This window comes from Phocoena sinus, chromosome 10 (genome assembly GCF_008692025.1).
Source record: "Phocoena sinus isolate mPhoSin1 chromosome 10, mPhoSin1.pri, whole genome shotgun sequence".
Lineage (NCBI taxonomy): Eukaryota > Metazoa > Chordata > Mammalia > Artiodactyla > Phocoenidae > Phocoena > Phocoena sinus.
The window spans coordinates 26,327,495-26,341,683 of record NC_045772.1 but is presented as its reverse complement, the minus strand read 5'-3'; the positions used below and the strand labels follow the sequence as shown (position 1 = coordinate 26,341,683).

General features: G+C 44.3%; 1 protein-coding gene across 3 annotated transcripts in view; it reads right to left on the bottom strand.

The window, feature by feature from the left end:
• TMCC3 (transmembrane and coiled-coil domain family 3) overlaps positions 1-14,189 on the bottom strand; it is a 269,438-nt gene that overhangs the window by 63,072 nt on the left and 192,177 nt on the right. Inside the window, exon 1 of one of the 3 annotated variants that reach the window (XM_032646140.1) lies at positions 6,026-6,324. The exons of the other annotated variants lie outside the window; for them this stretch is intronic. Within the exon in view, the coding sequence (XP_032502031.1) occupies positions 6,026-6,103 (78 nt within the window). The 5' untranslated portion in view covers positions 6,104-6,324. Of the gene's footprint in view, positions 1-6,025; positions 6,325-14,189 lie in introns of those variants that run through there. 3 annotated transcript variants of the gene reach the window in all.

Genomic DNA, 14,189 nt, shown 5'->3' with positions numbered 1-14,189 from the left:
GTTTATTAGGACTGAACTGCTCGTACTTCCCTGGTGGCGCAGTGGTTAGGAGTCCACCTGCCAACGCAGGGAACACGGGTCTGATCCCTGGTCGGGAAGATCTCACATGCTGCAGAGCAACTGAGCCTGTGTGCCACAACTACTAAGCCTGCGCTCTAGGGCCTGTGTGCCCCAACTGCTGAGCCCACGTGCTGCAACTACTGAAGCCCGTGCGCCTAGAGCCCACGCTCCGCAACAAGAGAAGCCACCGCAGTGAGAAGAGTAGCCCCAGCTCGCCGCAACTAGAGAAAGCCCGCATGCAGCAATGAAGACCCAACGCAGACAAAAAAATAAAATAAAATAAGACTGAGCTGCTCTCCAATAGTCAGCTCAAAAGCACAAGATTGGGAAGTGGTTAAAATGCCAGCTCTGTTATTAGATCTGGGTTCATCAACCCTGGTTCCACCATTTCCTAATAGCCACAGGGCCTTGGACAAATTACTTAACCCATCTGGGCCTTAACTTCCTCATCCGTAACATGGAACTATAAATAGGATATCGTGAGGATTAAGGAGGTGGTGCATTTAAAGTGCTTAATATTGCGCCTGGTGTATAGTGAGGAATTGGTACACGTTGGCTATTGTCACCATTGCTGCGTTCTTTTCTTCATTTACGTACTTTTTGCCTTCTTACAGAGGAATAATCAACACACACACTACATTCTCCTTCAAGTAGCATCTCCCTCCCCCAAGTCAGTGGAAGCAGCTGGATTATGCACAGATCATGCACAACTATGATGTCCCTTTTCTGAGGAATGTAGAGTCCTCATTCTGATTCACGGTACAGTGATCCATGGTTCTCTTCTCTCTCACCACCCGCCTCTCTGCTGAAAACATGAAAACACAGTTAAGAAACAGCAGGGCTGGGCTACCCTGGTGGCGCAGTGGTTGAGAGTCCGCCTGCCGATGCAGGGGACACGGGTTCGTGCCCCGGTCCGGGAAGATCCCACATGCCGCGGAGCGGCTGGGCCCGTGAGCCATGGCCGCTGAGCCTGCGCGTCCGGAGCCTGTGCTCCGCAACGGGAGAGGCCACAAAAGTGAGAGGCCTGCGTACCGCAAAAAAAAAAAAAAAAAGAAACAGCAGGGCTGAAAGCTACAGCCTCTCCTAAGTTAAGACTTGGGCAATATCCACCTAGAAAGATGAGGCTGATTTCTGACCTCAAGAGCAGCCCTGGAAATCCAGGCGGTGGATCTGAAGCAAAGAAGTCCTGCGATCCAACTTGGTAGGAGCTGTTTTAGTGTTCTACAGTGGATGTGACAAGCAAGCATGCTGGTGGATCGCAGCACGCTCCGATCTAAAGGGAGAACCGGCGAGACCGCAGCAAAGCATCGCTCAAAAAACAGGCACCGCATCAATCGCTCGTGTTGCACTTAAGAAAATTCTGACTCGACATTCATCTATTCACCGTCCCTTTAATTAACTCTTCAGAATAAAACAAATCACTGATTAAAAGTGTACTCACACACCACGTACTCAGCTTACCACTTCACCAGGTCAGTGTCACCTACAACAGAAGTTCAGTTTCCACTCGCTCTGGTTCCTGCCCAGGGAGTAAGCATGCGATCATCAACTTACTACACCACTGCCCAACCATTTCCATGGTGAGAAGGGATCTGACATCCGCTTCTTCCTGCCTCCCTCTGGCCATTACTCATCGTGCAATTCTGGATCAATTTCCAAACCTCAGCATGTATAAAGATGTACTACAGGTAGCAACCATGCCCAACACAGGTTTTACTTCAGATGCTAGAGGCTACTTACTATCATCACTTCCTCCTGTAAAAGAGAAGGGTATTTCCTGGGGCCACAAGTATAAATAAGATACACTCACCAGATATTAAGTTTCCAGAGGGGCCAGACTGTTTCATTCACCCTTATATTCCCGATGCCTGCAGCTAGCCCAGAGAAGGTGCTCACAAATATTTGCTGAATGAAACTTCTTGCTCGCAAAGTGCCAGTGTCTATAGTTTATAAACATGTAAACAATCAATTGATGAGGAATGTGCAATGGAGGGAGGTACCAAATGCTACAAGTGCCAGAAAAGTCTCTATATTATTCACAAAATTAGAGTCTTTCCATTTCCAAGCTTATGAATATGTCTTACACAGTAATAACAAAAACTGGCCACTATCTACTGAGTTGTCACTGTGGACCTGGCATTTTTAGACATTACTCATTTATTACTCACAACACCTCTATGCTGTGGAAGAGGAAACTAAGACTTAGGATGACTATAAGGTCCAAGGTGACATGGTTAGGAAGCAGCACTACTCGCACAGAATCTGCCTTCTGCGGGCTAGCCAAATGAAAGTGCTTCTGCAGACAGAACAGTCTGGTCCTTGCAGGCTAGATGGAATAGAAGTTGATGACATCAGAGACCAAAGAGGAAGCTAACGTACCAGTTATCTCTTCCTGAGGTCTTAAGTGGCTAAACGAAGGTGGGATAACTGGGGAACACGGAAGGAACCAATTCCAGAGAAATGTCAAAGATCCAATGGCATGGCTGACAGACTAGAGATGGGGGGAAGGCAGGCACTCAGGACAACGAGCAGTTCTGTTTAGTGGTATCAACAGAGCAAGAAAAAAAAAATTATCCACCTTACATATATGGAGAAAAACAGCTAATACCTGAGTATACACAACCATTGTTTTTACAAATTCTCTTATTGAAGACTCATAATCACTCCCCAAAGTAGGGATTATTATCACCTTTTATAGATGGGGAACTGGAGGCTCAGAAAGGTGAGACCCTGCCCCAGCCGTCACCCAGCTGGGAAGTGTGAAGAGCCAGAATACGATCCAAGTCTTCTGCTCCCAGAGCCACAGCTGTTCACCACTATACCCAAGTGGCTGAAGATGGTATTTTAGGACATTTAAAATTAGGTCTACCAAAAATTTTATTCAGACATAATTGATGAATAAAGACCAGTTGCTGTCTAGAACGCAGACTGCCTATATTCTTAAAAAGATAATAGGGGACTTCCGTGGTAGTCCAGTGGCTAAGACTCCATGCTCCCAATGCAGGGGGGCCTGGGTTTGATCCCCGGTCAGGGAACTAGATCTCACATGCCGCAACAAAGAGTTCGCATGCCGCAACTAAAGATCCCGTGTGCGGCAACTAAGACCCAGCACAGCCAAATAAATAAATATTTTTAAAATATAAATAAATAGATAATAGGCTTTAACTATCTAGGACATAAAAAAAGAAAGCAGGATTCTAATTACAGATGCTCTTTATTTTAAAGCAGAGGGATATTACATTGAGTGCATTGAGTTTTAACATGTACCATTTCTGAGTTTTACCCAGATGAAGTTTAAAAATGTGAACGATCCTGACTTGTCAGCTTAGAGACAACCACAGAATTCATCAGTTATATTCAATTTTCACTGAGGGGGGAAAAATTTAGGTTAATCCACCTGGCTGTAAAAATAGACTTGTACACTGTTAAAATAGTACACTGCCTCATTATTATTCCAGTCTCAAAGGCTTAAACAAGCTCAGCAAGAGAGATGTGTATGTTCCCTGTTTTCTCAACAAAGTATCAATTTTGAACTCAAAAAATGACCGTTCGGTAACCAAGAACTTGATCTCATAGTCTTAGCCCCTGCCTGGGAGGAATCTGCATATCTCTGAAAGTTTATCAGCTCTTCACATGCACCTCCAGTTCTCATTATAGTGTTTTTAGGGGAGCTCATTTACCAATGAGTCCATAAAAAAGTTATTTTTAAATCCTGTACTAGATGGTTTATTGCTACGTCAAGAAGGTGACATCAAGAAATTAAACCTTAGTGCCACTTGACGTTTTCCCTCAGCATTATATACATTCTAAGTGTAAAGAAAATAACTCTTTATAGCTACATCTAAGTGAGTTCCACAAAAGAGGAATTAGAATCATCTAATGGGCTACCTGCTGCACAGGAAAATTACTGCTACCTTTCCTTCATTATAGCAGACTTATTGCTGCCTTCAGGACAGATCAAAATTACATCAGCCCCACTTGAGAAAGGCTCTTAGGAGTTTTCAAAACTGCCACTCGTTCTTTCTATTCTCCACTGTCTCAACAATAAATACCCTAAAAGCAGACAGTCAAGAAGTTTAAACGGGGATCTCAGCATCATCAGTGCTGTAGAACCTGTGATCCCTGTCCACTGAAGCTCTAGCCTTCTTTGATCCAATTTCTTCCAGCCCTCACCAGATTTCATTTGCCCAATAAGCTCATTTAGAATAATCAGTACATATAATGTCTAACTCAGTTTTAATACGCGGTCTATATAAAAACCAGGTATCTCCATGCTAACAAAACAATGTAGTAATTTGATACTGTGGGTAGAATTTTAAACAAAATAAGAAACATCCTTCACATAAGGTTGCGGTCCTTTAACAGAAAAAATGGCTGTGGAAATGGAACAATGGCAGATACAGGAGAGATAAAGTCTTCAGCTGACTTACACATCTGCTTTGCCACTTTCCATCTCAGTAGTAAAAAGAGTGAGTTTTGGAAAGTTCCGTGAGTTTTGCCAAATTGCTTAAATGGGCTGTGAGCCATCCATCCCTCAAAGATTACTAATCCTGTTGTTTACGCGAAGATCACCACAGTTGTGACAAGAGAAACCCAGCTTCCACATTTTATTCAAATCTGAAATTTCTTCTGTCAGCTACAACATTATGAGCCACCCCTCCCAATTACAAACGCGTTAGAAAAAGATCTTCACCTTTCTTCGCATTTAACACTGTATTCACCAGCAGCCATCCCTCCAAAAACTTCTAACTGTAGGTAACCAAAGATCTTTTATCGATGTTTTCTTCCAAATGGAGTTTCTAGTTATTTTCATGACAAACTGTATGGAACTTTTAAAGAAAGTTTAAAAAATTAAGAGAATTATTTGGGGGGAGGCTAGAGTGAACAGGATGCAGGAGGTAAGTATTATTCCACTAAATATATTTAATCCGAAAAAATGTAAATCATTCTGTTAAATTGATTAACCGATGCGAGCACGACCCTACCTCCGTGAACTTGATGCAGGGAGGCTGGCACTCAAAGGCTGAGATCGGGCAAGTGAGCGGTCAGAGCAAAGAACACTCCCAGGTATCCCCCGCCCGAACAAATGCCAGGGTGGAGGAGCTGCTGTTCTAAATGGCACTTCAATCAGCCAAGGGGAGAGCGAAGTATTGAGCCTGGACGATTGAACACCTCAGGAGAATAAAGGTATCCCCGAGGGACCAGCGCTCAGGCTGAGGCCTCCCTCTACGTTCAAGCACTGTACTGCTCGTCTCCGCTGCATACTCTGAAAAGCTATTTTCGCCCACAGCCAAAATCTGCAACAGCAAATTACCCTGCAAACAATGGAGAGGGCGCCGGCTCCGCACGGCTAAAAACTCTGAAGAGGCAGCGGGCAGAATGACTTTTCACTGGAGCAGAGTCGGGAGGAGCGGCCGCGGGAAAACGGGAAGCTGGTCCGCCGCCCCTCCGCGCTCCGGCCGCGCGCAGCGCGCGGGCTCCGGCCACCAGCCCCGAGCCCGTAATCCCCGACGGCTGCGGAGACGCGGCGGCAGCACCGGAGCTTACAAAGAGGGAAGGAGGCCGTCCTCCGCGAACACAGTGCCGCGGATGGCGGGATCCCCTCGCGTCCCCCACCGCACGGCGGGCGCTGCCTGGCAGAGGGCGGCGGAGCGCCGGCCGTCGGGGAGACCCGGGCGCGCTGGGACCGACGAGCGGAAGAGGACGGCGGGCGGTGCTTTGCGCCACCCCCTCCCGGGAGGGGGACCTGGGATCTCGGAACCGCGGGCCGGGCTCCCACTCCCCACTTCCCAAGCCCGTCAGCTCGAACTGAGCGGGGAAGCCCGGACTCCGGGCCGCCGGGAAGAGAGAGAGGGAGGGAGGCGGAGAAACGCGCAGGGCGACGTCGTTCCCGCGGGAGCCCAAGCCCACCCGGCCTCGCCCTTCGGCCGGGCGCCCCCACCGCCACTCCGCGCGCGCCTCTCACCCGGCTCTTGCAGCGGTGGTGCCGGCCCGGGTCGGAGTAGGTCCGGTCCACGGTGAGCGCCGTGTCGCTGCCCGGCATCTCGGCGCTCGCGCTGGGAACTTTCCCGGGGCCCCGTGCCGCTGCGCCGCGCCGCGAGCTGCCTGCCGTGCTCGGGCTCGGGCTCGCCGGGGGTGAGCCTCGGTCAGGGGGCGGCGCGGGCTGCCGCAGATGCTACAGACAGCAGCGCGGCCGCCCTGCGCCGCCACCGCCGCCGCCGCCTTGGGGTGGGGGGGGGAAGGCGGGGCAGGGACGCGAGAGTCTCCTCCCCCTTCCCCTCTCCGCCCCTCCCCCTGCGCGCCCCGCCCGCACGAGACTACTCTCCAGGTGCTGCTGTTTGCCTCCCTCCCTTGCAGAAACTTGATTCCGCCCCCTCCCACACTGCCCTTTTTCCTCAAGAGATGAGCGGCATCTCCACTACTTGTTGACTTAATCTGTATGTTTATAATAAAAGATGGATTTTTGGCAAGATGTTGTGAGGCTTGCCTTAAATGCTTCCTTTCGTGTTACTCTTATTCCAAATGCACTTACGGGACATCTTCTATGTGCCAGGCCCTGCAGTAGGGACCAGAGTTGGGTTTTTTTGGTTTTTTGGGGGTTTTTTAAGCACATATTTTTCTGCTTCTGATTCCACTGAGCAAAGAATACACTTCCCCCTAAACAACGATCTGTGGTGTTGTGTATTTTAATTTTGCATGTCTGGCTCACCTTTATGTTGGAAGCTACTTAAAAGTCAAGACATATCTTTTCAGTTTAGTATTCCCTATTTCCAGGGAAGAGTCCCTGCCCACAAGAAATATGGCGTCTAGAAGAGACATTCAGAACACCTGGTCTGGTTATGAAGGGTGTACTAGTGGGAGACTGAGTTGAAATATTTAAAGTGCAGCGCACATGACCAGCCTAGAAGGAAGGAGGGATGTGCTCCTCCCCTTCAATGCGTTGAACAGGGTGGGAAGTGCAGGCAGAAGAAAAATACTGAGCATAAAAACAAGGGTACATTTGGAAAACCTCAAGTCATCAGTTTAGGGAGTCTCTTCAGGAACAGAAAGACGAAAAAGTAGGTGGACACCATGTGGTGCAGGGCTCTACTTTCAAGGCTAAGAAGTTCAGCCCTATTCTTGGGTATTGGGCAGCTGCTGGAGGTTTCTGAATGGGGACATGACAGTATCAGGATGGAAATTTAAGAAGAGGAAATATCTGATAACTGTGTGAAACACTGATTAAAGATGGGTAAGGGACACTGGTTAGAAGGCCACTACAAAAATTGAGAACAACCTCAATGTCCTTCAGAAGGAGACTAAGTATCAATAAATTATGATAGGGTTTCCCTGGTGGCACAGTGGTTGAGAGCCCGCCTGCCGATGCAGGGGACGCGGGTTCGTGCCCCGGCCCGGGAAGATCCCACGTGCCGCGGAGTGGCTGGGCCCGTGAGCCATGGCCGCTGAGCCTGCACGTCCGGAGCCTGTGCTCCGCAACGGGAGAGGCCACAACAGTGAGAGGCCCGCGCACCGCAATAAATAAATTATGATACAGGCATCCAGTGGAGTGTTAGGTACGTGTAATAGAATGGCAGCTCTCTATGTATAGCTACAGAAATATCTCTAACATATACAATTAAGTGATAAAAGCAATGTGCAGAATAATATATGTGGTATTCCACCATTTATATAAAAACAATATATGTATATGCTTAAATATGCATAGCATATTTCTGGGAGGATTAACATGAAACTAGGGAAATAGGCAAGAAACTGATGGAAGGAGAGAGGAGCTAGGTAGCTAAAAGGAGGGTTGGGGATTAATTTCTCACTGTATATGTTTTTTAAATTTGAATGCTTGAACTGTGTGCATACATTAACCATTCAAAAAGTAAAATAAAAAGATATGTTTTTAAATAAAAAGGATAAACTTATTAAAACTAATTTAAGAAGAAATAGAAAAGCCCATACAATCCTAAAACCGTTCAAAAAATTAAATCAACACTTTAAAATACTCCCCCCACCCCCCACCGTATATGATACAACTGCACCAGGCCCAGGGAGTGTTTCAGGTAAGTTACTCCAAAGCAGAGAAGAGAGATATGAAACGTGAGTGCGTGTGTGTGATTTTAGCTAGGGTGGCCAGGGAAGGCCTCCATGATAAGGTGACATCTGAGCAGAGACTTGGGAAAAAGACCGCCAGCAATGTCAATATCTGAACACTGCAGAAAGAAGGAACAGCAAGTACAAAGGCCCTGAAGCAGGAACATTTATTTGGGAGTGTTCAAGAAAGAGCAAGGAGGCTAGTGTTCTCTGGAACAACAGTAGATGAAATCAGAGACATTTCAAAGGACTAGATCACACAGGGCCATTTAGGCCATTTTAAGAACTGAGGGAAATGGGAAGATTTGGAAATTTTTAAACAAAGGAATGGAGTGACGTGCTCTGCCTTTTCACTTGGGGGAAAAAAAAAATGGATCCCTACCTCAAGGCATACACAAAAAATCAATGCCAGATAGGTTAGAGACCTAAAGGAGAAAACACAATTTTTAAAACTGCCAGAAGAAAATGGAAGAATATCATTATGATCTCAAGTCATAAAAAGCAGTTCACAAAAAAGCATAAAGATTCAACAACATTAACGTTTTAAAACTTCTGCTTATGAAAAGAAATAATAAAGTGAAAAGATAAGTCACAAACAAAACTTGAGCTAAGAAAATCAATATGGATGAATTTCACCAATGATACTGAGAAACAAAAAAAGCAAGCCACATAAAATTACCTGTTGTGAGATTCTATTCAGATAAAGTTAAAATATGCAGAATAAATGACATTTTTTAGGAGACCAAAGATATATAAACTATTAAGAAACGTAAGAGCATCATATACACAAATTTCAGGACAGTATTTACCTCTGGTGGGGGGATAAGGAAGGATACAGTAGGAGAGGAATACAAGATTATAAATAATGCCATATTTAATGAATGGCTATTTTTCTGAATATTATTTTATTTTATGTATTTATTTTTTATTTTTCGGCCACACTGCGCAGCATGTGGGATCTTAGTTCCCCGACCAGGGATAGAACCCGGGCCCCCTGCATTGGAAGTGTGGAGTCTTAACCACTGGACCACCAGGGAATTCCCTAATGAAAGACTATTGGTATACTGGCTATGTATTCACTCCTACACACATACACAATATTTCATAGTTTAAAATTTTAAAGACAACAAAGACTCAAAGGACACATGCAATGATGGTATTCTTAATCCTGGATTTAAGTCACCAGTGGTGGTGGTATCATCTCAAATACACAAATGTAATAGCACTTTTACAGGTATAAATTTTGATACAAAGGCAAGACAGTCTGTTATTATTAAGTCTTTATGTCAATTTAATCTTATAAAGATCCATTCTGAGATCTATAAGAGTCTATCTCTGGGTTCCCCACCCCCATTTGCCTGACACCTCATTTATTCCAGGTACTTAGGACTATAGAAATTATATTGCTCAAGTGTATGTGTGTACATGTGTGTGTGTAACTGTGTCTGTGTGTAACTTTCGAGAGGGCAGACCTAAGTAAGGTCCCTGACAAATCAAGGTTGGGCATTGGTTGGTGTGACAACAGTCATCTACTTTCCATTTCTATTACTGTCTTGGTATTGCTTAGAAGAGCTCCATTCTGGAAATGCTGACCCTCCGTGAAAAGGATGAATTAAAATTTTATTAGGCTCACTTCAGTTTAAATTAACAGAGGATGTTGTTTTTTAGATCATTTAGATCTATTTTATAAGCTAGTTGCCCAAAAGCTGCTCTACTGGGCACTCATACAAAATAATGTTTTTAAAAGCCCAAATTAAACAGCACAAGAGCAAGCTCCCCAGAAAAGAAAGAAAACAAGCAGTGCTGATCACCATTTGGCTCTCCTATTCGGAATTAGGATCCACGGGGAAAAGAGACCATGCACCTTCTTTTGGAGGCAATGCCCAGGATTTTGTCAGACCTATAGAGAGAGAGAGAGAGACAGAGACAGAGACAGACAGAACACTTAAATTCTTCTTCAATGTAAGAAATTGTCTGTGCCTCTGATAATAACCTACAAAAGCCTCTATGAAAAAAGTAATTTTTAAAAAAATCACAATTTTTAAAGGAGCGAATGCAGTCAGAACAATAAGGAAGACAAAAGTACAAAATCTAGGGTGTGAAATAAGAATTTACTTCCAAAGTGTAAGTGGCACAATAAGGCGGCACAGGCTAAGCACAAAAGAATTGGAACAGGTCTTCTGAGCTGTAAGGGTTTAAAGTTTGGAATGATGAGAAAAGGCTTCATAAAAGAGGTATGGTGTTTCTGGAACCTTGGCCGCAGCCACCATGGTGGGAAGCGGGCTGAGGATGGCCGGGGGCCTGGAGACCAGCTTGCAGACAACCTCAGACCCAGAGAGGCCAGGCTTGGCAGGCACCTGTCCAGGTGCCCAGACTTCAGTGGCCACAATGCTGCCATCAGCACAGGGCTGGGTGGGCGGGAGCCAGGAACGGGCCACAGGAGGCCCAGGACCCTGAGGCTCAGAGAGGACCTACAAGATGGTGGAGGAGTAAGACGTGGAGATCACCTTCCTCCCCACAAATACATCAAAAATACATCTACATGTGGAACAGCTCCTACAGAACACCTACTGAATGCTGGCAGAAGACCTCAGATTTCCCCAAAGCCAAGAAACTCCCCCACATACCTGGCCGTGTGGCTGACAAGGTCTTGGGGCTCCGGCCAGGTGTCAGGCCTGAGGCTCTGAGGTGGGAGAGTCGAGTTCAGGACATTGGACCACCAGAGACCTCCTGGCCCCACATAATATCAATCAGTGAGAGATCTCCCAGAGATCTCTGTCTCAACATTAAGACCCAGCTCCAATCAACAGCCAGCAAGCTCCAGTGCTGGACACCCCAAGGCAAACAACTAATAAGACAGGAACACAACCCCACCCATTAGCAGAGAGCCTGCCAAAGATCATAATAAGGTCACAGACATGCCAAAACACACCACCAGATGCAGTCCTGACCACCAGACAGACAAGATCCAGCCTTATCCACCAGAACACAGGCACCAGTCCCCTCCACCAGGAAGCCTACACAACCCACTGTACCAACCTTACCCGCTGGGGGCAGACACCAAAAACAATGGGAACTATGAACCTGCAGGCTGCAAAAAGGAGACGCCAAACACAGTAAGTTAAGCAAAATGAGAAGACAGAGAAATACCCAGCAGATGAAGGAGCAAGGTAAAAACCCACCAGACCAAACAAATGAAGAGGAAATAGGCAGTCTACCTGAAAAAGAATTCAGAGTAATGATAGTAAGAAGATGATGCCAAAATCTTGGAAATAGAATGGAGAAAATACATGAAACGTTTAACAAGGACCTAGAAGAACTAAAGAGCAAACAAACAATGATAAACAACACACTAAATGAAATTAAAAATTCTCTAGGAAGAATCAATAGCAGAATAATTGAGGCAGAAGAATGGATAAGTGACCTGGAAGATAAAAGAGTGGAAATAACTACTGCAGAGCAGAATAAAGAAAAAAGAATGAAAAGAATTGAGGACAGTCTCAGAGACTTCTGGAACAACATTAAACGCACCAGCGTTCAAATTATAGGGGTCCCAGAAGAACAAGAGAAAAAGAAAGGGACTCAAAAAATATTTTAAGAGATTATAGTTGAAAACCTCCCTAAAATGGGAAAGCAGAGAGTCAATCAAGTCCAGGAAGCACAGAGAGTCCCATACAGGATAAATCCAAGGAGAAACACGCTGAGACACATAAAATCAAACTATCAAAAATTAAATACAAAAAAAAATCTTAAAAGTAGCAATGGAAAAGCAACAAGTAACATACAAGGGTATCCCCATAAGGTTAACAGCTAATCTTTCAGCAGAAACTCTGCAAGCCAGAAGGGAGTGGCAGGACATATTTAAAGTGCTGAAAGGGAAAAACCTACAACCAAGATTACTCTACCCAGCAAGGATCTCATTCAGATTCGATGAAGAAATTAAAATGTTTACAGACAAGCAAAACAAAAGTTAAGAGAATTCAGCACCACCAAACCAGCTTTACTACAAATGCTAAAGGAACTTCTCTAGGCATGAAACACAAGAGAAGGAAACCGCCTACAAAAACAAACCCAAAACAATTAACAAAATGGTAATAGGAACATACATATGGATAATTACCTTAAATGTAAATGGATTAAATGCTCCATCCAAAAGACACAGACTGGCTGAATGGATACAAAAACAAGACCCATATATATGCTGTCTACAAGAGACCCACTTCAGACCTAGGGACACATACAAACTGAAAGTGATATTCTATGCAAATGGAAATCAAAAGAAAGCTGCAGGAGCAATTCTCATATCAGACAAAACAGACTTTAAAAAAAGACTATTACAAGAGACAAAGAAGGACACTCCATAATAATGAAGGGATGATGGATGATCTTGGATGATGAAGGGATCAATCCAAGAAGATAAAACAATTTTAAATATTTATGCACCTAACATAGGAGCACTTCAATACATAAGGCAAATGCTAACAATCATAAAAGGGGAAATTGACAGTAACACAATCATAGTAGGGGACTTTAACACCCCACTTTCACCAGTGGATAGATCATCCAAAATGAAAATATGGAAACACAAGCTTTAAATGACACATTGAACAAGATGGACTTAACTGATATTTATAGGACACTGCATCCAAAAACAACGGAATACACTTTCTTCTCAACTGCTCATGGAACATTCTCCAGGATAGATCATATCTTGGGTCACAAATCAAGCCTTGGTAAATTTAAGAAAATTAAAATCGTATCAAGTATCTTTTCCGACCACAACACTATGAGACTAGACATCAATTACAGGAAAAAAAACTGTAAAAATTACAAACGCATGGAGGCTATATAATACACTACTAAATAACCAAGAGATCACTGAATAAATCAAAGAGGAAATAAAAGAATACTTAGAAACAAATGGCAATGACAACCCAAAACCTATGGGAGGCAGCAAAAGCAATTCTAAGAGGGAAGTTTAGAGCAATACAATCCTAACTCAAGAAACAAGAAACATCTCAAATAAACAACCTAACCTTACACCTAAAGCAATTAAGAAAGAAGAACCAAAAAAACTCAGAGTTGGCAGAAGGAAAGAAATCATCATAAAGATCAGAAATGAAAAAGAAATGAACAAAACAATAGCAAAGATCAATAAAACTAAAAGCTGGTTCTTTGAGAAGATAAACAAAGTCAATAAACCATTAGCCAGACCCATCAAGAAAAAAAGGGAAAAGACTCAAATCAATAGAACTAGAAATGAAAAAGGATGGGCTTCTCTGGTGGCGCAGTGGTTGAGAGTCCACCTACCGATGCAGGGGACACGGGTTCGTGCCCCGGTCCGGGAGGATCCTACATGCCGCGGAGCGGCTGGGCCCGTAAGCCATGGCCACGGAGCCTGTGCTCCGCAATGGGAGAAGCCATAACAGTGAGAGGCCCGCGTACCGCAAAAAAAAAAAAGGAAATGAAAAAGGAGAAGTAACAGCTGCCACTGCAGAAATACAAAAGATCATTAGAGATTACTACAAGCAACCATATACCAAAAAAATAGAAAACCTGGAAGAAATGGACAAATTCTTAGAAAAGCACAACCTTCTGAGACTGAACAAGGAAGAAATAGAAAATATAAACATAACAATCACAAGCACTGAAATTGAAACTGTGATTAAAAATCTTCCAACAAACAAAAGCCCAGGACCAGATGGCTTCACAGGCGAATTCTACCAAACATTTAGAGAAGAGCTAACACCTATCCTTCTCAAACTCTTCCAAAATGTAGCAGACGGAGGAACACTCCCAAACTCATTCTATGAGTCCACCATCACCCTGACACCAAAACCAGAGAAAGATGTCACAAAAAAAGAAAATTACAGGCTAATATCACTGATGAACATAGATGCAGAAATCCTAAACAAAATACTGGCAAACAGAATCCAACAGCACATTAAAAGGATCATACACCATGATCAAGCAGGATTTACCCCAGTAATGCAAGCATTCTTCAATATACGTAAATCAATCAATGTGATACACCAATTCGCAAATTG